Below are 24384 nucleotides of genomic sequence, written 5' to 3' on the forward strand. Positions count from 1 at the left end.
TTTTTTACAGTCTCTGCAGGACAGCCCAAAAGATACCTAATGTATCCGTTTAGCTGGAAAGTGAATTATGGATTCTGCCACAGGTGACATAAGTAGTCTTCAGAGAAGGCATATTAGCGCATAACTCGAAACATGCGTCTTTAAGAGAAGCCATGCTTTTAAAACTCTGAGAGAACTGCCTTGTGGGATTTTCATATTGGTCTGTCTCACTGGGGCACAGACTGAAATCCAAAGCTCAGCGTAGCTTTTCTCTGTCTTCAGCTGTGAGGTTAGAGTTTTTCCCCTCAGCTTGAAGGCGATCGTATCCCGTTTTGCGTGAGTTTCCACAGGGTCTTATGTGCATTAGGGCAACTGTAGGCCTTTTCCTGTGGGTGATTCCAAACATAAGCAGGTACACTCATTCATCAGCAGTGTGTCTGCATTTTTTACCGCTATTTGTCAAGAGTGAGAGGAAAGAGGTGTGGACCTCTCTGTTTCACCCAGTGTTTTACGAGCAGAGGGTCACGGTTTCAACTGGGAACTCAGTTTGAGGATCTACCCGCTGTCAGGGTCTTTTACGGCCTTTTTATGGGATAGAGTGACAGGAATGTGATGCATGCCGGATTCAAACCTGTGTCCCCATGAGAGAACCACAGTTAAACACATGTGCTAACCACAGCACCACAGCTTGGACCTGCTGTCAGACTCTGAATGGGTTGCTAAGGAGGTCAGTTCTGCTATGGTAAAATCATATTCCTTAAAATTATTTAAATAATTACAAGACTTTACACTTGTCCACTTGTCCAGAACAAGTGGATTTCTCGAAGGGGCAAGTGAAAGAGAGACCTGAATAAATTAATCATAAACAACTGCCTCTTTCTTAAAAGAGTCAAAAATTCAAAGACCCATTCATAAACAACTGCCTCCTACTTGAATGAATCAGTTGTTTGAACAAATAGTTTGAGTCAAAGATTCAATGACTCACTCATTTAGTATTAACTTGTCAAACTGAATTTTCCGTTATTTGTGAGGAAACGCTTCCCCACCAAACACAGAATTTTCCGTGTTTTCACTGTCAGACGCTAGGAGGCGCTATTACACGTCTTCTGAATGAGTACTGAATCTCCTGATCAAAACACTTGCGAAGATGATGCAGTAAAACAACTGATCGTATGTGAGCAGATGCATATAAATATGAGATGTGGACCCAGGACGGGTTACAGGACTGAAGCATTAGAGGTGTTGATGGACTCGATCTCCTCCATCTGTGTTTCGTCATCGCTCTGAATCTGATCTGGATACAGTCTTTCACAAAAACATGATTTTTCTCAGCTTTTTGTTTAAAATTTAACTTTTTTTAATGAAACTTTCCCATATTCAAGTGTCGATAAAAAAGGAATGCATGAAGCTAGAATAAAACAGTTTAAAATTCCCTGGCGCTATTACTTCCGCCGAATAATGTCAAAATACTGGCGCGATCATACATAGTATATAGATCCTCATTAGTGCCGCTCAGTCGAATGAGTAATCTAGGTAAAAATATCTATGATCAGAAGTAATGGTGTTGGGGATACTAGATGAGGTTCTAATGATATGAGGAAAAAAAAAAACATAAATATTGTTGGGTTTCTCACACAAACCAATCATTCCGTTCTTAAGACATCAACGAGTTGCCATGAGCTACAGGGTTTAATATGGATTTGTATGTCTATGTGTTTTTTACTCTCATAGAAATACACCCCATTGACATGCATTATATGAGCAACGGTTGGAGATAGAAATCTTCATTTGTGTTCTACTGAAGAAACAAACACACCTACATCTTGGATGCCCTAAGCAGAATAACATCACATTTTTGTTTTTGGGTGAACTAACCCTTTAACTAACATTAACAATCAGCACATTTGTTACAGTATTTGGTCATCTTTGTTAATGTTAGTTGATGCATTGGCTAATGGAAATAAAGGAACCTTGTAAAGTATTAACAAATAAGTTTGTTTCATAAAACTGTACTTTACATCTGCTAAATGTTAATTTCATCAACTTTAAGAACAGTAAAAATGGCCTTATAATGGAGCTCATGTTGTATGAGTGATTTGTTATTAAAATGTTGATTTGTTCACTTCATTCATTTACTCCATCTGCTGACTGATAAATAGCATCATTCTGTGTTACGAGGCTTATGAGGAAGAGTCGTGTCTAGATCAACTTTCTGATTTAAGTTTGGCCACTTGACGCCACACATCTCACGCAGAAGACGGTTCAATGACAGAATGCAAATATCTTTTTCCATAACGTTACGTAATGAACACATCTATTTTCACACCATTTCATATCTGTTCATTTGAATATGCCCAAAATACAAATGCAGGGCTACAACTTTTGATATAAGTTTAAGATGAGACATACAAATTTCCCAATTCAATTTGATTCATTTCAATACTGTGTGTCAAGTTAAAATTAACAACAGATTTGTATACAGTTGCTTATAATAACATATCTTTATAACTTTTTAGTGTAAGTGAATGTAATATTGTGCATTTGTTTATTTATTTATTACCAACAGACTTTTTCCAGGATTTTCGGGATGAGATTCAAGCTTTAACTTTAATGTCTACATTTCCATAGCCTCAGCCTCAGCTTCAGACGTCTCGCCCACGGGCGGTTGGCTGAACGTCTGATGTATATGGCACACTTATATGTAAACAGACGTGTGTTAAGTTCTTTAACGGTCCGCCTGGAAACAAATGCCATGACTTTAAACTCCCTCGTGGAAGAAGAACGCAGTCGTGTTTACAACTGTGACAATGAGCATTTACCAGGAGCAACTAAATGGTGGATTTTCAAAAGTATGTGAAGTTTGGGCCTCCATTGTTGCATTTAACTTGAACAACGTTTATGAATGAATAATTTATAGATGTACACATGTAATTGCAGGGAAATCGACGTTACATTTTCAAGCCCCTAAACATGACGCAGACCAAAACAGACTGTGATTAGTTACTCTTCATGTCAGTTAAAGCTACACTCTGTAACTTTTTTAGTTTATTCTTAGCTAAAAACACTTTGTTCTTTCAAAAATATATGAGCTCATTAATGTATATTTACTTCTGTCAAGTAGTAAAGTACTTTCGTAAGTTTATAATATGCCATTGAATATACATACGGGTGAGGGGTTCGAATGCTGGTCGCCATGTTGGCCCTCCATCTTGAAAGTACATTAGCCAAAGAGGGACATACCCGTAAATTCGCTTTTTAACACTCAATGGCAGTCATGAACGAGGTTGAACTGGAAGCCATGTTAATCTTGGACTAAATAGGCCACCGTAGGAGTTAAAACGAAATCGGAACTGAGGAACAGAAACTAATATTCACTGGATTGTCATATACATTTTCACCGCTAGATGGGGGGAAATATTACACAGTGTAGCTTTAAATGTCCCGTGGCGGTCCCAAAAGCGGCGATAGAGTCCAGACCTTCTTTATTTTCCGGATAAATAACGTTAGAGCAATCTCTTATTTTATTAAACGATTTGGTTTTTAATGTACGACTTCCATAAACATCGCATCCGTAGGGGCTGCCATTGTTGTTTCGAGGGCTATGTGACGTCAGAACTAGTAACTGGGAGTACATCGATCTAGTATGAGTTCACGGTGGGAAGCATAGACTGTAAAAAAAAGTATGGACGTAGTGTCCAAAAACGTCACCCGAATCTGATGAGACGCTCTGAAGCGTAAAGTAGAGACGAGCTGGCCATCGCCATCTTGGCCGCGTGTAATCGCGCATCTTGCCCGGATAACAGAAAATGGGCAAAGAGGCGGGATGTGGGCGGAGCTGAGGTGACCCGATGACTAACAGACAGCGGATAAATGGCTATCTGTCCCTCAAAGTGACCACGCTCTTAATTATGCAATACGAATGAGTTATAAAAAAATGCAGCAGTTTGCTGCTTAATGGGATGGGTTTAACGGCTATTCCAGTGCACTTTCATGGGTAGAAGGTTGTAAAAACACGGGTTACGGGTTTCCTGGAACGCGGCATAACATTAGCGTAGATGCCATTCTTCTTATGACGTAACAGGTAGCCCTACACTTATGGGAAGTGTTTCCGGTTCCGGCTAATGCAGCCTAAAAAAACACATGTATTGTTTGAATTTCGTAATAGAATTGAAGGAAATTGAAAGCTAACACTTTGTTTTCTATCAAAAGTAAACAGTTTTTTGAGAACCGGGTTAATTCAATTGCGTGAGAGTTGGCAGCCCTGCAATTGTTCTTCTAATTTGAATTAATCTTTCCATACAGGGGGAAAAGCGAATGTGGCAAGTTCCATGTTGTGAAGCATATACCTAGAGAATGACGTCACTCCAGACACAGATGGTGTGGGAAATCTGTGGAATTATGTGTTCATGCCATTCATAATCTCCAATGACATACAGCATGAGTCAGTGAACCTTAACAGACAAATAAATACCCACATTCGCCAGACAGAAGTTTTACCCACTGTCTGATGATAAAGGCTGTCTAACCTTTCAGACGGGACGTCACTTTCCCTATCAAAACTAGAGAAGGGTTTTCGCTATCAGTCACAAGAGGTTAGGCAAACTAAGCGGGAGATGCAAAGTTTGTGTGTATAATACCTGTGTGAGGAGCACGAGGAAGAACTCGTGGGGTTTCCCTGTTTTTAACCATGAATGTGTACGTGCCCAGCTCGATTAATATGAATACAGAAGCTTCTAAAGCCGGCTATTTTTAATGCATACAAAACGCGCTTGAAAACAATATTCATACAACCGATTCCATAAAAAAAGGGAGAAAAAATCATGAACTTCTCAAGGTTGTGTTCTGCCATCTACTGGATTTACTGTGAAATGCGGTTTTCTCTTTTAATCATTCGCATGATATGAATGTGCGATATCAACAATTCAATTTTAACTAGGTTACAAGTTAAATGTCATTATAGGCTGCCATGCAAATTCAGTTGCTGATATAAAAAATTTAGTTATTTTATATATTATACTAATATATATTATACTAATATATATTATACTAATATATATTATACTAATATATATATATATATATATATATATATATATATATATATATATATATATATATATATATATATATATATATATATATAAAGTATAATATATAAGTTATAATAAAAAATACAATTTTTACTAGTAAAAACCTTTATTTTTGATATCAGTAATTACATAGGTAGTTAGTTGTAAATTTGACTCTCAGATAAAGAATGTCATGCTTTGTATTTTAGGAGGCATTAAATTCTATGTACTTAACCATGTGATGCAATAAACTTATTATGTACTTACTGTACATGTTAGTGCATTGTAATTGCATTGAATTAACATGCTAACCCCAAAACCTTTTAATTAGCAAATGCAAATTTGCAGTAAATCCATAGTTTTGTATTTAATGTTAGTACATAGTAGGCCATCTAATATAAAGTGTGACCCTTTTATACAAATTCATTCACATTAGTAAGGCACTGACTGTTACAACCTACTAAGTGCACATGTGAAACATGAGTTCATTTTGTTCTGTATATCTACAGTGATATGACTGCAGATGTGTCTCAGCATTCAATTCTAAAAATTCCTATCAAATTATGCACAACACACAATGGTTAGATTAGTGGGATAGTCTTTCTGTTGTTTGCAGTATGTCGAATTAACAGTAAAAACTCCTGGAAGTGGCTGCATGTTGCATGTTGAGCAGCTCCACGTCCTCTCCTCATAGTTTTGACTTGGCCTGAAAGAAGGTCATGATGGCCTGCATGCATTCATCTGAGAGCCAGCGCTCCACCAGTCTCTCCACCTCTGCGTCGTTCACGGCGTGGAGTTTGTCTTTCTCCACCCCGCGGATCAGCTGCTTCGACAGAGCCAGAGACTGAAGGGATAAGAGAAGATGACCATTATGTGTGCAGAGATATGGGAATACAGTGTTTCAGAAAAGACGTGAAATGTATTGCCTTTTCGATTAAATTATTTTTTTCCTTTTGCCTGAGAATTATGTCATTTTTTAACACTAGCAGGGTACAACAAAAATAAATTATTTGAATGTATGATTGCAGAAAAAAAAACAAAAAGTAAAGTTTCTGCTTGAGCATAAACAGTATCTGCAAAGTTACAGCGCTGAAAGTTCAATGCAAACATATATATTGTCTTGTAAAGTTACGGCAGTTTATCACCTACAAAAACGGCCGGTTTGGACTACAAAAAGCTTCTTCCTGGGTTGGTGACTTCATAAACCCTCGCTAGTCTCCGCAGATGTGACTTTTGCCCGTAATGGGAAGGGGCTCAGCCAATAAAAATACAGGAAACTACATTTGGCCATCTAACCAATCTAAGACCATTGCGTTTTTTGGAGGGATGAGCTTCATAGAAGCAGGAAGCAAACGAGCCGTTCAAAGGACAGAGGAGACCGCGGTGTGGAATAAAGGGAGAATAAAAAAAAAATAAACAGTGTATTTTTCTTCTAAGTATTAAGACATATTATACTGCACCCCATAAACACAGCCAAGCCTAGAAAAAAAACACGGAACCACCCCTTTAATGATTGTTTAAAAATATATCTTTAATACACCCCATTATATATTTTAAAGTAACATTTATGGAGCAACAGATTTCGTGTGTAAATAAATCATAAATGTGGTTTATTGAGTTTTAAAAATCGTATAAATGTATGAGGATGACGAGGGACAATGACACAAACGCAGCGCTGCTAGTTTGAGTCCAAGCTATGTCATGTTTCCTCCTCCGCGTTATATTGTGTTTGTTTAAATAAAGACGACAGATGCATCATGTAAACTCTGATTTCTTTTATCCCACAGACATGGTTTTTATAAAAAATATGTTTTTAATAATTTCTAAGTTAATAGAAATTTGTGATTTGTTCAAAACAATCACTTTAGCAAAGTTTTAACTATTTCTGGTTTATTTTGATAAATTAAAGAATTCATGTTTGTTCAATAAATATAATTGCATTCAAATGTTCATTAAAAAAAAAAAAATACATAAAACAAAAAAAGCAGTGAATGAGATCACAATTTTTATAAAGCTTAACAGTAGGAACAAATAAATGTATTTATTTAATATGATTAATATAATATTACAATAATCAGCCAGCTGTTTATTATCATGTTAATTATTGTGCCTTTCACCTTAACAGCACGGGGCAATTTTTACCCCCTATACTAGATGACTTTTGTCTCAAAATATATGCAATCATTTGAATGTTTCTCAATTGCTACAAAAATTTTAAAATGGGCAAAGAACATTTAAAAAAACATTACATTTGAAATCAAATTAGTGCAGAAACCCCCCCAAAAGTGCATCCATCCATCCTAAAAGTATTTCACACCGCTCTGAGGGGTTAATAAAGGCCTTCTGAAGCTAAGCCATGCAAAAAAAAAAAAATGTGTAAGATAAAAAAAATATCCATATTTTTAACTTTATAAACTATCAATCAAACTATCTATTAAATCACTGGCTTCCGGTAATGGCTGTACAAAAGTCTATTTCTGGTGACCTCTGACCCGACGCATTAAGTAGGATGTAGGCTTGGCGTAAGCTCAGGTGTATATACTTTCTACTTTGAGAACGATGTTATATTCGTCAATACATCATGCGCCAGGTCAGAGGTCACTCTTTAGCCAGAACACAACTCATGTATGGCTGTAACTAGAAGCTAGCCATTAAGTACTATGCACTTACATCAAAAATATAAGTACAATGTACTTACTGTGTTCAAAATGTATTGCAAAATACCTTTGCTAATATTGAGGTGGGATACGAGTAGTTAGGGACAGGTGTGGTGGTGTGGGTCAGTTTAAGGGTACAGTTAGGTATAAGGGAAGTGACAACTGTGTAATTACAAATGTAACTACAGAAATTAATTAATTACATCCAGGTATTTTTAAAATGTAAGTACAATGTAAAAACATGTATGTACACAATAAGTGTATTGTACCAAATGATTAATTACAATGTTAGTACATAGTAGTTAAGGCCACCTAATATAAAGTGGTCCTTGATATTTTTCTTACAAAAATGCATGGCTTTGCTTCAGAATGCCTTTATTAAACCCCAGAGCTGTGTGGAGTACATTTATGATGGATGGATGCACTTCCGAAATCTAAGGTATCATTCACTGCCATTATAAAGCTGGGAAGAGCCAGGATATGATAGAACTCTGATTGTGTTCGGCTGAAAGAAGAAAGTCATATACACTTAGGATGACTTGAGGGAAAGTAAATTATGGGATAATTTTTATTTAGAATTGTTGTGCCATCTAGTGGTTTAAAAAGAGAAGAAAGTCAGATGTGCCTCTGTTGTACCCATCATCACATATCAAGCAGTCTGAGCACTTACGTTCCTGGGCAGTTTGGCGTAGGCCTTCAGTCTGGTCCACACTTCGCTCTGGAAGGAGCTTTCAGGAAAGACCTCAGTCACCAGACCCACTTCACAGGCCTGTGTGGCCGTCAGCTTCTTATTAAACAACAGCATCTCACTAGCCTGGAAAGAAAGGACACAAAGAAAATTCATACAGAAAACTGTGGTGAAGCAGTGTGTCCTTTCTGAGAAACTTAGCGATGAAGTCTGGGTTTCGTTGTCGACTCTGTTGCTGAAATCGTTCACTTGTTTACTGATTCTCTAATCCCTATAGTGCATGGCAGTTGGCCACTATACAAGCAAGAAGTGAATGAAATTAAGAGAGAAATTACACCGCGTCAGAGAGCTGTCGCATACAGTACATTTATCTTACATGTAGCTCACTTTAGAAATAAATAACATCTATGGAGACTATAGTTTGTAATTACACATACCTCCACGCCATCTTTAGTTTAATTGATGGTATATTAATGTAATAAATATAGATTTAGTTTTGCATGGTTAAACTTGTTTATAATCATCAAACTAACCATAAATCATTAAAAACTAGTTCTCTCGTTTATTTAATTCAGAAATAGTATTCACTTTCTCATACTAACACAGCTGTTTGCCGTGACTTACTCCTCTGTAAAAATAGGTATATGCAACAGGTAACAAAGTTGATAGCTACTCGTCAAGTCATCCCTATGTTTGACTAACTTGGACAGCCATCCTAAAAGTGTGTTGTTTTAATAAGGGCATTTTAAGGCTTCATGTCAGGGGCGAAAAATGTATTAATTAAACGCGTAAGGACTACAATCTTCTATTATTCCTGACCAGGGCTTCAGACTAACAGAGTGCAGTAGATCTAGTACCACTAAATACAAAACATGGAATACAATTTTCCAAATTATACAGCTCTACAACAAATCCAGAGCTTTTTTCCCCTCCGCATTTTAAAATCGCAACAGGAAAAATAAACAGGAAAAGAATGAAATGTTTACCCAAATCATGTAGCCCTATGTATATTAGTGCTGTCAGTGATATTTTTAGTAGTCAGCTGACTTATCTCACGTTTTGGTTGTGTGGATAAGCATACCTTTGCTGTGCCCATTATTTTGGGGAAAAGATACGAAGAGCAGCCCTCCGGACACTGACCCAGCTGACTGAAGGGTGTGTGAAACGTCGCCTACAAGCAAAACAAATGGGGGAAAGTGCCAAAATACAGACAGATATATATGCATATACATATACACAACTAAACAGACAGACATTAATATACTTTCGGAAAGCAGCTCACCTTCTCTGTGGCATAAACAACATCAAAAAGTCCCAACAGAGTGACCGACACACCCACCGCCGGTCCGTTTATGACTGCAATCAGAGGTTTTGGGAAGTCGATGTACGCCTTCACATACCTCCTAAAACACCACAGGCAGACACGTGTCCATCATAACATCCTATCAAGCTAAAAAAAAGGAGTTTTCCATTTCGAATAGAGCAAATTAGGCTTTACCTCAAGACCTCCCCAGCGGTTCTCGCCAACTCCTTCACTCCTCCCTCAGGGATCTTGGTGAAGTTGTTCAGGTCGTTTCCACTGCAGTAAAAATCGCCACCACCTTTAGAGTCATTGAGAGGAGGCTGAGAAATGATCTGCAAATACTCAATCTCACAATAAAGTACCCTGCTGTACTTCACCTGTCATCACTGTAATGACCGAATCGTCTTTTCCAGCAAGATCCAAAGCTTCAATCAGCTCATTGTACATCTATAGGATGCAAAAACAAAACAACAAAAAACACAATCATTGTAAAATATTTTCTAAAAATGTCATTTGTCAAACATATAAAAACTGAAATAAAATCAGAGTTACAAAAGTTAAAAAAATAAACAAAAATGACAAAAGAACATAACACAATTACTAAAACTAAAATTTTATATAAAATACATTTTAAAACTGATAAAAAAAAATGTATAAATACTACAATAATATATGGTTAATATTAAAATAACAGTGTTGGGGTAATACATTACAAGTAACTTGAGTTACGTAATCAGATTACTTTTTCAAATAACTAGTCAAGTGACGCATTACTTTTAATTTTACAACAAAATATCAGATTTACTTCTTCAAATAAGTAACGCGACTTACATTGCTCTTTCATTTATTGACTGACAGCTCTCTTGTCCCAGTGTTGAGAGAAATCGTAAGTGCAGAGGCGTTGTGTGTAAACATGATAGTTATTGTAGTTCTAGACTAAATGTACACATGCATTTACTCATCACACTGGCACAGAAAAGATTCAGTACTCCTCAAAATGAATTAAATCAGTCAAATGCTAAATCAGAATACTACGTGTTGCATCAAAAACAAAGATTTTTATGCATTTAATCTAACTTTATTGTCCAATGTACTTGCTGCTGACCTTCGATGATTCAGTTAAACCATGAGCAAAAATTCAATTTTTTGCTTTTATTGGTGAAGTAAGTGTTAGACTTTCTCCTACGTCCTATTCTTCTGTTATCCAGAATGCACTCTTGAATTTGCATGTCCTTTTGCCTGAGGCTTGTTATTTTTTTTTTATTTTTATTTGAAGAGTCTTCATATTTGCCAAAAAACTTTTTTGTTATAAATAAAAAATTAAAAAAAAAAAACACACAAAAGCAAATAAGCCCAGCCTAGGTGAGAAAAAGTAATACACAAGTAACATAACATTTATTTTCCTTAAAAAGTAAGTAAGTAACGTAATTAGTTACTTTAAAGGAGTAACTTTCTCCAACGCTGCTGCCAACCATCAGGGTTATTATAGTTAACTAAAACTAAAACCATAAAAAAGCATTTTTGTTACATGATATAAATATATTAATAAAATAAAATAAACTTAAATATACTCATTTTAGCTAGTTGTCAGTGCAATGTTTCTTATTTTCATTTAGTTTAACTTTAAAATAATAAAAATAATTAAAGCTGCGAGCAGCATTTAGCGGGGTTCAAGCCATTTAAGGTCTTTAAGCATTTGACACCTTTTGCATGAAAGGCTTTTAAGCACTGAATGAATTTGAGAGATATCAGGTGAAATGAAGTGATAAACTGACAAAATGTGATTTTAAATATTATAATAATGACTTTATAAAGTCTAAATATGAATTGATCAGGAGAGTGCAGCGAATCATACTGCTGTGGTTTGGTTCCGATCAGGCAAAAAACCTAGGACTAGTTTGCAAAACGAGGTTTTTAACATAATTGTGAATATTTAAATAAAGATTTGATTGACAGTATTGGTTATAGAGGCAAAGTTGTTCAGTATGAGAAGATCTATCATAATATATGCATATTATGTGGCTGTTTTAACCCCACCTGATTACAGAGATTCACCATAGGGAATACATGGTTTTCAAAGCTTTTTAACACTTATAGCGCCCCCTATTCTCCGATCGCCATAAAACTTTGCATGTGTCTTCAACATGTTATGCCACATATACCCAACAATTTTCGTGAAGTTTTGAGTTTCCCCTTAGGATTTGTAGGCTTTTGAGTGTATTTTGCCACGCCTCTTTTCTAAATGGCCCTGTTATAGCCATCCAAATGCAAAAAATCAATTTTTTTTTGATAATTATTGATCTAGAGAGTCCAGAGAATTGTCCTAGACTGGTTTGGTTCTGATTGGGCAAAAAACCAGGGACTAGTTCGCAAAAGTAGGTTTTTAACATTATTGCAAATATTTATTTAACGATTTAATTGCCAAAAATGGTTCCAGAGGCAAAGTTGTTCAGCATGAGGAGATCTATCATATGATATGCATATTTTGCCGATGTGTGCAACACCACGTGATTGCAGAGCCATAAAACTCATTAGCGCCAACTAGTGGCCGATTTCTTTCAAAATTCTTACAGACCTCTAGGACAATGAGTCAAACATGCCCACTGAGTTTTGTTCCGATCGACCTCCGTTAACCCTGTCTAATAGGTGCTCAAATTTCATTGGCCGATGGCGGCCATGTTTTTTGAGATACGCCAATGTCCTCATAGACAGACATGGTACCTTGGGCCAAGACATTGCATACCAATTTTCCAGTCAATCGGACTAGCGGTCACGTGGTTATAGCCCTTTTTGTGTTTTTTCCATGTTATAGCGCCACCAAGTGGCCAATCGTCGCGATTTTTTTATCGTGACCAAAGACTGAGCCCATACACATGTGTACCAAGTTTGGTGAAGATATCTCATTTCTTGCTGTAGTTATAGCCTCTTTAGTAAAATAGGCTCCGCCTTAAATGTACATTTCCACGCCCCTTTTCGTTCATGAGTCAAAATTTCAACTTTTTTTTGATAATTATTGATATTCAGACTAGAGAGAACATTTTGGCACTGGTTTGGTTCTGATATGTCAAAAAACCAGGGACTAGTTCGCAAAAGTAGGTTTTTGACAAAATTCAAAATGGCGGAAAAATTTGCATACCGGAAATGAAATCGGAGATATACGTTTTGTTCGTCATGGTCTCAGCTTTCCAATGATATAAGACACTTGACCCTTAGGATGAACGGTTTAGGAGTTATGAGCCATTTCGCGTTTTTGGTTGCTGTAGCGCCACCTATTGGCCAATCTGGCTCATAATTTGATAACCTCTCCTCGATTTTTGGACTACCTATTGACAAAGTTTGAAGTCTCTAGCATTTACGGTTTGGTCTGCACGATGAGTTTTACGGCAGGACCATGAGTCAAACATGTCCACTGAGTTTCGTTCCGATCGACCTCCGTTAACCCCATCTAATAGGTGCTCAAAATTCATTGGCTGATGGCGGCCATGTTTTTTGAGATACACCAATGTCCTCATAGACTTATAAAGTAACTTGGGCCAAGACACTGCATATCAATTTTCAGGTCAATCGGACAAGCGGTCGTTGTTTTTTTCACATTATAGCGCCACCAACTGGTCAAACGTCGCGATTTTTTTATCGAGACCAAAAAATGAGCTTATACACATGTGTACCAAGTTTGGTGAAGATTTCTCATTTCCTTCTTAAGTTATAGCCTTTTTAGTAAAATAGGCTCCGCCCACAACATTCTTTTTCCACCCCTTAGCAACCGTAAATCGAAATTTCAACTTTTTCTCAATGAATATTGATATTCAGACTACAGAGAACATTTTGGCACTGGTTTGGTTCCAATTGGGCAAAAAAACAGGGACTAGTTCGCAAAAGTAGGTTTATAACATAATTGCAAATATTGAATTAATGATTTGACTGACAGCAATGGTTCTAGAGGCAAAGTTGTTCAGTATGAGGAGATCTATCACATGATATGCATATTTTGTGGATGGGTGCCACACCACGTGATTACAGAGCCATACAAGTCTTTAGCGCCAACTAGTGGCCGATTTCTTTCAAAATTCTTACAGACCTCTAGGGCCAGGAGTCAAACATGCCCATCAAGTTTTGTTCCGATCAGCCTCCGTTAACCTTGTCTTGTAGGTGCTCAAACTTCATTGGCCGATAGCGGCCATGTTTTTTGAGATACGCCGATGTTCTCATAGACGTACATGGGGCCTTGGACCAAGACACTGCTTTCCCATTTTCAAGTCAATAAGACTAACGGTCAGGTGGTTATACCCCTTTTTATGTTTTTTTCATGTTATAGCGCCACCATGTGGCCAATCGTCGCGATCTTTTTAACGTGACCAAGGACTGAGCCCATAAATATGTGTACCAAGTTTAGTAAAGATATCTCATTTCCTTCTTGAGTTATAGCCTTATTAGTAAAATAGGCTCCGCCCTGAACGTCCATTTTGAGGCCCTTTAGCAAACATGAATCGAAATTTCAACTTTTTTTCAATGAATATTGATATTCAGTCTCCAGAGAACATTTCTGCACTGGTTTGGTTCCGATTGGTCAAAAAACCAGGGACTAGTTCGCAAAAGTAGATTTTCGACAAAATTCAAAATGGCGGGAAAATTTGCATACCGGAAATGAATTCGGAGATATACGTTTTGTTCGTCATGGTCTCAGCTTTCCAATGATATAAGACACTTGACCCTTAGGAGCAACGGTTTAGGAGTTATGAGCCCTTTCGCGCTTTTGGTTGCTATAGCGCCACCTATGGGCCAATCTGGCTCATAATTTGATAACCTCTCCTCGATTTTTGGACTACCTGTTGACAAAGTTTGAAGTCTCTAGCATTTACGGTTTGGTCTGCACGATCGCTTTTACGGCAGAAGAATAATAATAATAATAATTAAAGCTGCAAGCAGCATTTGAGCGGGGTTCAAGCATTTAAGGGCTTTTAAGCACATAGGCATTAAAGACATTACGTTTTATTTAGCAAGATTTTAAACACTGAAATAATAGATGGAAAAGTCCATTCACAGCCAATATAGGCAATTTACCATAGGAAATGCATGGTTTTAAAGCTTTTTAACAGTTATAGCGCCACCTATAGTCCGATCTCTTTAAAACTTTGCATGCTTCATCAGCATGTCATGCCACATATACCCAACAATTTTCGTGAATTTTTGAGCTTCCCTTTTGGGTTAGCGCCAACTAGTGGCCAATTTCTTTCAAAATTCTTACAGACCTCTAGGACCATGAGTCAAACATGTCCACTGAGTTTCGTTCCAATCGACCTCCGTTAACCCCATCTAATAGGTGCTCAAAATTCATTGGCTGATGGCGGCCATGTTTTTTGAGATACACCAATGTCCTCATAGACTTATATAGTAACTTGGGCCAAGACACTGCATATCAATTTTCAGGTCAATCGGACAAGCGGTCGTTGTTTTTTTCACATTATAGCGCCACCAACTGGTCAAACGTCGCGATTTTTTTATCGAGACCAATAATTGAGCCCATACACATGTGTTCCAAGTTTGGTGAAGATATCTCATTTCCTTCTTGAGTTATAGCCTTTTTAGTAAAATAGGCTCCTCCCACAACATTCTTTTTCCACCCCTTAGCAACCGTAAATTGAAATTTCAACTTTTTCTCAATGAATATTGATTTTCAGACAACAGAGAACATTTTGGCACTGGTTTGGTTCTGATTGGGCAAAAAACCAGGGACTAGTTCGCAAAAGTAAGTTTTTAACATAATTGCAAATATTGAATTAATGATTTGACTGACAGCAATGGTTCTAGAGGCAAAGTTGTTCAGTATGAGGAGATCTATCACATGATATGCATATTTTGTGGATGGGTGCCACACCACGTGATTACAGAGCCATACAAATCTTTAGCGCCAACTAGTGGCCGATTTCTTTCAAAATTCTTACAGACCTCTAGGGCCATGAGTCAAACATGCCCATCAAGTTTTGTTCCGATCAGCCTCCGTTAACCTTGTCTTATAGGTGCTCAAACTTCATTGGCCGATAGCGGCCATGTTTTTTGAGATACGCCGATGTTCTCATAGACATACATGGGGTCTTGGGCCAAGACACTGCTTTCCCATTTTCAAGTCAATAAGACTAACGGTCAGGTGGTTATACCCCTTTTTATGTTTTTTTCATGTTATAGCGCCACCATGTGGCCAATCGTCGCGATCTTTTTATCGTGACCAAGGACTGAGCCCATAAATATGTGTACCAAGTTTGGTGACGATATCTCATTTCCTTCTTGAGTTATAGCCTTATTATTAAAATAGGCTCCGCCCTGAACATCCATTTTGACGCCCTTTAGCAAACATGAATCGAAATTTCAACTTTTTTTCAATGAATATTGATATTCAGTCTCCAGAGAACATTTCTGCACTGGTTTGGTTCCGATTGGTCAAAAAACCAGGGACTAGTTCGCAAAAGTAGATTTTCGACAAAATTCAAAATGGCGGACAAATTTTCATGACGGAAATGAAATCGGAGATATACGTTTTGTTCGTCATGGTCTCAGCTTTCCAATGATATAAGACACTTGACCCTTAGGAGCAATGGTTTAGGAGTTATGAGCCCTTTCGCGCTTTTGGTTGCTATAGCGCCACCTATGGGCCAATCTGGCTCATAATTTGATAACCTCTCCTCGATTTTTGGACTACCTGTTGACAAAGTTTGAAGTCTCTAGCATTTACGGTTTGGTCTGCACGATCGCTTTTACGGCAGAAGAATAATAATAATAATAATAATAATAAAAATCAATACAATTACAATAGGTGTTCAGCACTTCGTGCTTGAACCCCTAATTAAAGCTGCAAGCAGCATTTGAGCGGGGTTCAAGCATTTAAGGGCTTTTAAGCACATAGGCATTAAAGACATTACGTTTTATTTAGCAAGATTTTAAACACTGAAATAATAGATGGAAAAGTCCATTCACAGCCAATATAGGCAATTTACCATAGGAAATGCATGGTTTTTAAAGCTTTTTAACAGTTATAGCGCCACCTATAGTCCGATCTCTTTAAAACTTTGCATGCTTCATCAGCATGTCATGCCACATATACCCAACAATTTTCGTGAATTTTTGAGCTTCCCTTTTGGGTTAGCGCCAACTAGTGGCCGATTTCTTTCAAAATTCTTACAGACCTCTAGGACCATGAGTCAAACATGTCCACTGAGTTTCGTTCCAATCGACCTCCGTTAACCCCATCTAATAGGTGCTCAAAATTCATTGGCTGATGGCGGCCATGTTTTTTGAGATACACCAATGTCCTCATAGACTTATATAGTAACTTGGGCCAAGACACTGCATATCAATTTTCAGGTCAATCGGACAAGCGGTCGTTGTTTTTTTCACATTATAGCGCCACCAACTGGTCAAACGTCGCAATTTTTTTTATCGAGACCAATAATTGAGCCCATACACATGTGTTCCAAGTTTGGTGAAGATATCTCATTTCCTTCTTGAGTTATAGCCTTTTTAGTAAAATAGGCTCCTCCCACAACATTCTTTTTCCACCCCTTAGCAACCGTAAATTGAAATTTCAACTTTTTCTCAATGAATATTGATTTTCAGACAACAGAGAACATTTTGGCACTGGTTTGGTTCCGATTGGGCAAAAAACCAGGGACTAGTTCACAAAAGTAAGTTTTTAACATAATTGCAAATATTGAATTAATGATTTGACTGACAGCAATGGTTTTAGAGGCAAAGTTGTTCAGTATGAGGAGATCTATCACATGATATGCATATTTTGTGGATGGGTGCCACACCACGTGATTACAGAGCCATACAAATCTTTAGCGCCAACTAGTGGCCGATTTCTTTCAAAATTCTTACAGACCTCTAGGGCCATGAGTCAAACATGTCCATCAAGTTTTGTTCCGATCAGCCTCCGTTAACCTTGTCTTATAGGTGCTCAAACTTCATTGGCCGATAGCGGCCATGTTTTTTGAGATACGCCGATGTTCTCATAGACATACATGGGGTCTTGGGCCAAGACACTGCTTTCCCATTTTCAAGTCAATAAGACTAACGGTCAGGTGGTTATACCCCTTTTTATGTTTTTTTCATGTTATAGCGCCACCATGTGGCCAATCGTCGCGATCTTTTTATCGTGACCAAGGACTGAGCCCATAAATATGTGTACCAAGTTTGGTGACGATATCTCATTTCCTTCTTGAGTTATAGCCTAATTAGTAAAATAGGCTCCGCCCTGAACGTCCATTTTGACGCCCTTTAGCAAACATGAATCGAAATTTCAACTTTTTTTCAATGAATATTGATATTCAGTCTCCAGAGAACATTTCTGCACTGGTTTGGTTCCGATTGGTCAAAAAACCAGGGACTAGTTCGCAAAAGTAGATTTTCGACAAAATTCAAAATGGCGGACAAATTTTCATGACGGAAATGAAATCGGAGATATACGTTTTGTTCGTCATGGTCTCAGCTTTCCAATGATATAAGACACTTGACCCTTAGGAGCAACGGTTTAGGAGTTATGAGCCCTTTCGCGCTTTTGGTTGCTATAGCGCCACCTATGGGCCAATCTGGCTCATAATTTGATAACCTCTCCTCGATTTTTGGACTACCTGTTGACAAAGTTTGAAGTCTCTAGCATTTACGGTTTGGTCTGCACGATCGCTTTTACGGCAGAAGAATAATAATAATAATAATAATTAAAGCTGCGAGCAGCATTTAGCGGGGTTCAAGCCATTTAAGGTTTTTAAGCATTTGACACCTTTTGCATGAAAGGCTTTTAAGCACTGAATGAATTTGAGAGATATCAGGTGAAATGAAGTGATAAACTGACAAAATGTGATTTTAAATATGATAATAATGACTTTATAAAGTCTAAATATGAATTGATCATGAGAGTGCAGAGAATCATACTGCTGTGGTTTGGTTCCGATCAGGCAAAAAACCTAGGACTAGTTTGCAAAACGAGGTTTTTAACATAATTGTGAATATATAAATAAAGATTTGATTGACAGTATTGGTTATAGAGGCAAAGTTGTTCAGTATGAGAAGATCTATCATAATATATGCATATTATGTGGCTGTTTTAACCCCACCTGATTACAGAGATTCACCATAGGGAATACATGGTTTTCAAAGCTTTTTAACACTTATAGCGCCCCTTATACTCCGATCTCCATAAAACTTTGCATGTGTCTTCAACATGTTATGCCACATATACCCAACAATTTCCGTGAAGTTTTGAGTTTTCCCTTAGGATTTATATGCTTTTGAGTGTATTTTGCCACGCCTCTTTTCTAAATGGCCCTGTTATAGCCATCCAAATGCAAGACATCTACTTTTTTTGATAATTATTGATCTAGAGAGTCCAGAGAATTGTCCTAGACTGGTTAGGTTCTGATTGGGCAAAAAACCAGGGACTAGTTCGCAAAAGTAGGTTTTTAACATAATTGCAAATATTTATTTAATGATTTGATTGACAGCAATGGTTCTGGAGGCAAAGTTGTTCAACATGAGGAGATCTATCATATGATATGCATATTTTGCCGATGTGTGCAACGCCACGTGATTGCAGAGCCATAAAACTCGTTAGCGCCAGCTAGTGGCCGATTTCTTTCAAAATTCTTACAGACCTCTAGGACCATGAGTTAAACATGCCCACTGAGTTTTGTTCCGATCGACCTCCGTTAACCCTGTCTAATAGGTGCTCAAATTTCATTGGCCGATGGCGGCCATGTTTTTTGAGATACGCCAATGTTCTCATAGACAGACATGGTACCTTGGGCCAAGACATTGCATACCAATTTTCCAGTCAATCGGACTAGCGGTCGCGTGGTTATAGCCCTTTTTGTGTTTTTTCCATGTTATAGCGCCACCAAGTGGCCAATCGTCGCGATTTTTTTATCGTGACCAAAGACTGAGCCCATACACATGTGTACCAAGTTTGGTGAAGATATCTCCTTTCTTGCTGTAGTTATAGCCTCTTTAGTAAAATAGGCTCCGCCTTAAATGTACATTTCCACGCCCCTTTTCGTTCATGAGTCAAAATTTCAACTTTTTTTTGATAATTATTGATATTCAGACTAGAGAGAACATTTTGGCACTGGTTTGGTTCTGATATGTCAAAAAACCAGGGACTAGTTCGCAAAAGTAGGTTTTTGACAAAATTCAAAATGGCGGAAGAATTTGCATACCGGAAATGAAATCGGAGATATACGTTTTGTTCGTCATGGTCTCAGCTTTCCAATGATATAAGACACTTGACCCTTAGGATGAACGGTTTAGGAGTTATGAGCCATTTCGCGTTTTTGGTTGCTGTAGCGCCACCTATTGGCCAATCTGGCTCATAATTTGATAACCTCTCCTCGATTTTTGGACTACCTATTGACAAAGTTTGAAGTCTCTAGCATTTACGGTTTGGTCTGCACGATGAGTTTTACGGCAGAATAATAATAATAATAATAATAATAATAATAATTAAAGCTGCTAGCAGCATTTAGCGGGGTTCAAGCCTTTAAGGCCTTTTAAGCACATAGGCATTAAAGACACTAAGTTTTATTTAGCAAGGTTTTAAACACTAAAATAATAGATGGAAAAGTCCATTTACAGCCAATATAGGCAATTTACCATAGGAAATGCATGGTTTTTATAGCTTTTTCACAGTTATAGCGCCACCTATAGTCCGATCTCTTTAAAACATTGCATGCTTCATCAGCATGTTATGCCACATGTACCCAACGATTTTCGTGAAGTTTTGAGTTTCCCCTTAGGATTTATAGGCATTTGAGTGTATTTTGCCACGCCTCTTTTTTAAATGGCCCTGTTATAGCCATCCAAATGCAAAAGTTCAACTTTATTTTGATAGTTATTGTTTTAGAGAGTCCAGACAACTGTCCTAGACTTGTTTGGTTCTGATCGGGCAAAAAAACAGGGTCAAGTTCACAAAAGTAGGTTTTTAACATAATTACGAATATTTAATTAACGATTTGATTGACAGCAATGGCCCTAGAGGCAAAGTTGTTCAACATGAGGAGATCTATCATATGATATGCATATTTTGCGGAAGTATGCAACACCACGTGATTACAGAGCCATAAACATAATAGGTGCTCATATTTCATTGGCCTATGGCGGCCATGTTTTTTGAGATACGCCAATGTCCTCATAGACATACATGGTACCTTGGGCCACGACACCGCATACCAATTTTCAAGTCAATCGGACTAGCGGTCCTGTGGTTATAGCCGTTTTTGTGTTTTTTTCATGTTATAGCGCCACCAAGTGGCCAATTGTCGCGATATTTTTATCGTGACCAAAGACTGAGCCCTTACACATGTGTACCAAGTTTGGTGAAGATATCTCATTTCCTTCTTGAGTTATAGCCTTTTTAGTAAAATAGGCTCCGCCCTGAACGTCCATTTTGAAGCCCCTTAGCAAAAATGAATCAAAATTTCATTTTTTTTTTGATAAATATTGATAATTAGACACCAGAGAACATTTTGACCTTGGTTTGGTTCCGATCGGTCAAAAAACCAGGGACTAGTTCTCAAAAGTAGATTTTCAACAAAATTCAAAATGGCGGAAAAATTTTCATGACGGAAATAAAATCGGAGATATACGTTTTGTTTGCCAAGGACTCAGCTTTCCAATGATATAAGACACTTGAGTGTGGACCAAACGGTTTAGGAGTTATGAGCCCTTTCTCGCAATTGATTGCTATAGCGCCACCTATAGGCCAATCTGGCTCATAATTTGATAACCTCTCCTCGATTTTTGGACTACCTTCGGGTAAAGTTTCAAGTCTCTAGCCCTTACGGTTTGGTCTGCACGATGCGTTTTATCGGAGAATAATAATAATAATAATAATAATAATAATAATTAAAGCTGCAAGCAGCATTTAAGCGGGGTTCAAGCCTTTAAGGCCTTTAAAGCACATAGGCATTAAAGACATTAAGTTTTATTTAGCAAGATTTTAAACACTGAAATAATAGATGGAAAAGTCCATTCACAGCCAATATAGGCAATTTACCATAGGAAATGCATGGTTTTTAAAGCTTTTTAACAGTTATAGCGCCACCTATAGTCCGATCTCTTTAAAACTTTGCATGCTTCATCAGCATGTCATGCCACATATACCCAACAATTTTCGTGAATTTTTGAGCTTCCCTTTTGGGTTAGCGCCAACTAGTGGCCGATTTCTTTCAAAATTCTTACAGACCTCTAGGACCATGAGTCAAACATGTCCACTGAGTTTCGTTCCGATCGACCTCCATTAACCCCATCTAATAGGTGCTCAAAATTCATTGGCTGATGGCGGCCATGTTTTTTGAGATACACCAATGTCCTCATAGACTTATATAGTAACTTGGGCCAAGACACTGCATATCAATTTTCAGGTCAATCGGACTAGCGGTCGTGTGGTTATAGCTATTTTCATGTGTTTTTTCACATTATAGCGCCACCAAGTGGTCAATCGTCACGATTTTTTTATCGAGACCAAAGAATGAGCCCATACACACATGTACCAAGTTTGGTGAAGATATCTCTTTTCATTTTTGAGTTATAGTCTTTTTAGTAAAATAGGCTCCGCCCTGAGCGTCCATTTTGATCCCCTTATCTTTCGTGAATCAAAATTTCAACTTTTTCTCAATGAATGTTGATATACAGACTACAGGCAACATTTTGGCACTGGTTTGGTTCCGATCGGTCAAAAAACCAGGGACTAGTTCGTAAAAGTAGGTTTTCAACAAAATTCAAAATGGCGGAAAATTTTTAATGACGGAAATGAAATCGGAGATATAATATTTGTTCGCCAACGTCTCAGCTTTCCAATGATATAAGACACTTGAGTGTGGACCAAACGGTTTAGGAGTTATGAGCCATTTTGCGCAATTGATTGCTATAGCGCCACCTATAGGCCAATCTGGCTCATAATTTGATAACCTTTCCTCGATTTTTGTACTACCTATTGACAAAGTTTCAAGTTTCCAGCCCTTACGGTTTGGTCTGCACGATGCGTTTTTCGGCTGAATAATAATAATAATAATAATAATAATAAAAATCAGTACAAATACAATAGGTGTTCAGCACTTCGTGCTTGAACCCCTAATAATAAAAATCAATACAATTACAATAGGTGTTCAGCACTTCGTGCTTGAACCCCTAAAAATGAGTAAAACCTATAGACAATTAAAAAAAACTACAAAAAAAAAAACAATATAGTGTCTCATTAGTACTTAAATAACACTGCTAAGCTAATGACAGTAGTAGATAGTAAATATAATATTTTAGTAATGTTAAAATGTCATTATTACACGACTTTCTGGAATACTTTTGATTGGTCAATCGTGGCATTCTTCAGTTAATTATTTATGCATAATAAGACTGTTGTCCCAGACAACTGATGTATTCGTTTCAAGCTGTCAGACTGTCAGTGATGGACGTGTGTTACCTCTAGAGTGATGGCATTTTTTTTCTGGGGTCTGTTGAAGCAAATGGTGGTGATGTTGTTCTCTGTGGTGACCAGCAGGGTCTGGTAGGCCTTCGCGCCCCCCGTCGGCTGCGCTGCCACTGCAGGGGCTTCTGCTCCCACCAGAGACGTGATGAGATCCACATACTGCTGCCTGGCCTCCTCCTGACACACAGAACACACCACCATACACATTCATTATTCAGAGGTCTGCAGGGCGGTCGGGTTAAAGGGAAAGTTTACCCAAAAATAAATTTGTATCACCATGTGTGTCTGCTTACCCCCAGGGCATCCAAGATTAAGGTCAATCAATCAATCAACTTTATTTATATAGCACTTTTACAATGCCGATTGTTTCAAAGCAGCTTCCCAGTGTTAAACAGGAAAAACTGCAACAAAATTTGATTTGGCTGTACAGTCGTTCTGGAGAAAACAGTGATGTTATCAGCTTATTTTAATTCATCAATGTTGACAATGTTGGCAGATAACGGTACAACAATGGTAAGCTTGTAATGTTTTTAATCTCAGTGGTACTGGTGGATTTCTGTGGGAAATTCGAGCATATCTTCACATCTGTACACATAAGTGTACAGCCTACACCTACGGCCAGTAGGATATATTGGGTGTGATGATGTGGAGATTTATAGCCTTTTCTCACAGCACTTGATATAATTAAACGCTCCACAGTAATTTGTTGCTACATGACCATTAGAAATTAGACTGCAGTCACTGCACAGAAGTGGAAACTGAACTACAGGTAGCCCTAATAGTCATTAAATGCAGTCACGCAATGCTGTTGATTTTTTTTTTATTTTTTTTTATTTAATATATAGTGCTTTCATTTGTACTACTGTACTTCCAAAGCGCTTTACTCTCACGTCAGGGGTCTCTCCTCAACCACCACCAGTGTGCTGCATCCATTTTGGAGGATACAACGGCACCAGTGCGCTCACCACACACCAGTGATGGGTGCAGAGGAGATAGGGTGATAGAGCCAATTCAGTGGAGGAGGATTATTATAAGGCCGTGATTGGTAAGGGCCAATGGAGGGAATTTGGCCAGGACACCAGGGTTACACCCCTATGCTTTACGAGAAGTGCCATGGGATTTTTAATGGCCACAGAGAGTCAGGACCTCAGTTTAACATCTCATCCGAAGGATGAGTTGTTAACATTAACAATTTGAAAACAAAAGTATAATTTGGACGG

The 24384-nt window shown here is 37.8% G+C and overlaps 1 protein-coding gene across 1 annotated transcript in view; it reads right to left on the minus strand.

Annotated features, from left to right (window-relative positions):
- Nucleotides 1-5389: 5389 nt before the first annotated feature.
- eci2 (enoyl-CoA delta isomerase 2) overlaps nt 5390-24384 on the minus strand; it is a 31115-nt gene continuing 12120 nt past the window's right edge. The window contains exons 4-10 of the mRNA XM_067435115.1: nt 23159-23341; nt 10074-10143; nt 9892-9994; nt 9676-9796; nt 9475-9564; nt 8376-8519; nt 5390-5892 (exon numbers count right to left, since the gene is read on the minus strand). Of these exons, the coding sequence (XP_067291216.1) occupies nt 5737-5892; nt 8376-8519; nt 9475-9564; nt 9676-9796; nt 9892-9994; nt 10074-10143; nt 23159-23341 (867 nt within the window). The 3' untranslated portion in view covers nt 5390-5736. The remainder of the gene's footprint in view (nt 5893-8375; nt 8520-9474; nt 9565-9675; nt 9797-9891; nt 9995-10073; nt 10144-23158; nt 23342-24384) is intronic.

This window comes from Pseudorasbora parva, chromosome 24 (assembly GCF_024679245.1).
Source record: "Pseudorasbora parva isolate DD20220531a chromosome 24, ASM2467924v1, whole genome shotgun sequence".
NCBI classification, from domain to species: domain Eukaryota; kingdom Metazoa; phylum Chordata; class Actinopteri; order Cypriniformes; family Gobionidae; genus Pseudorasbora; species Pseudorasbora parva.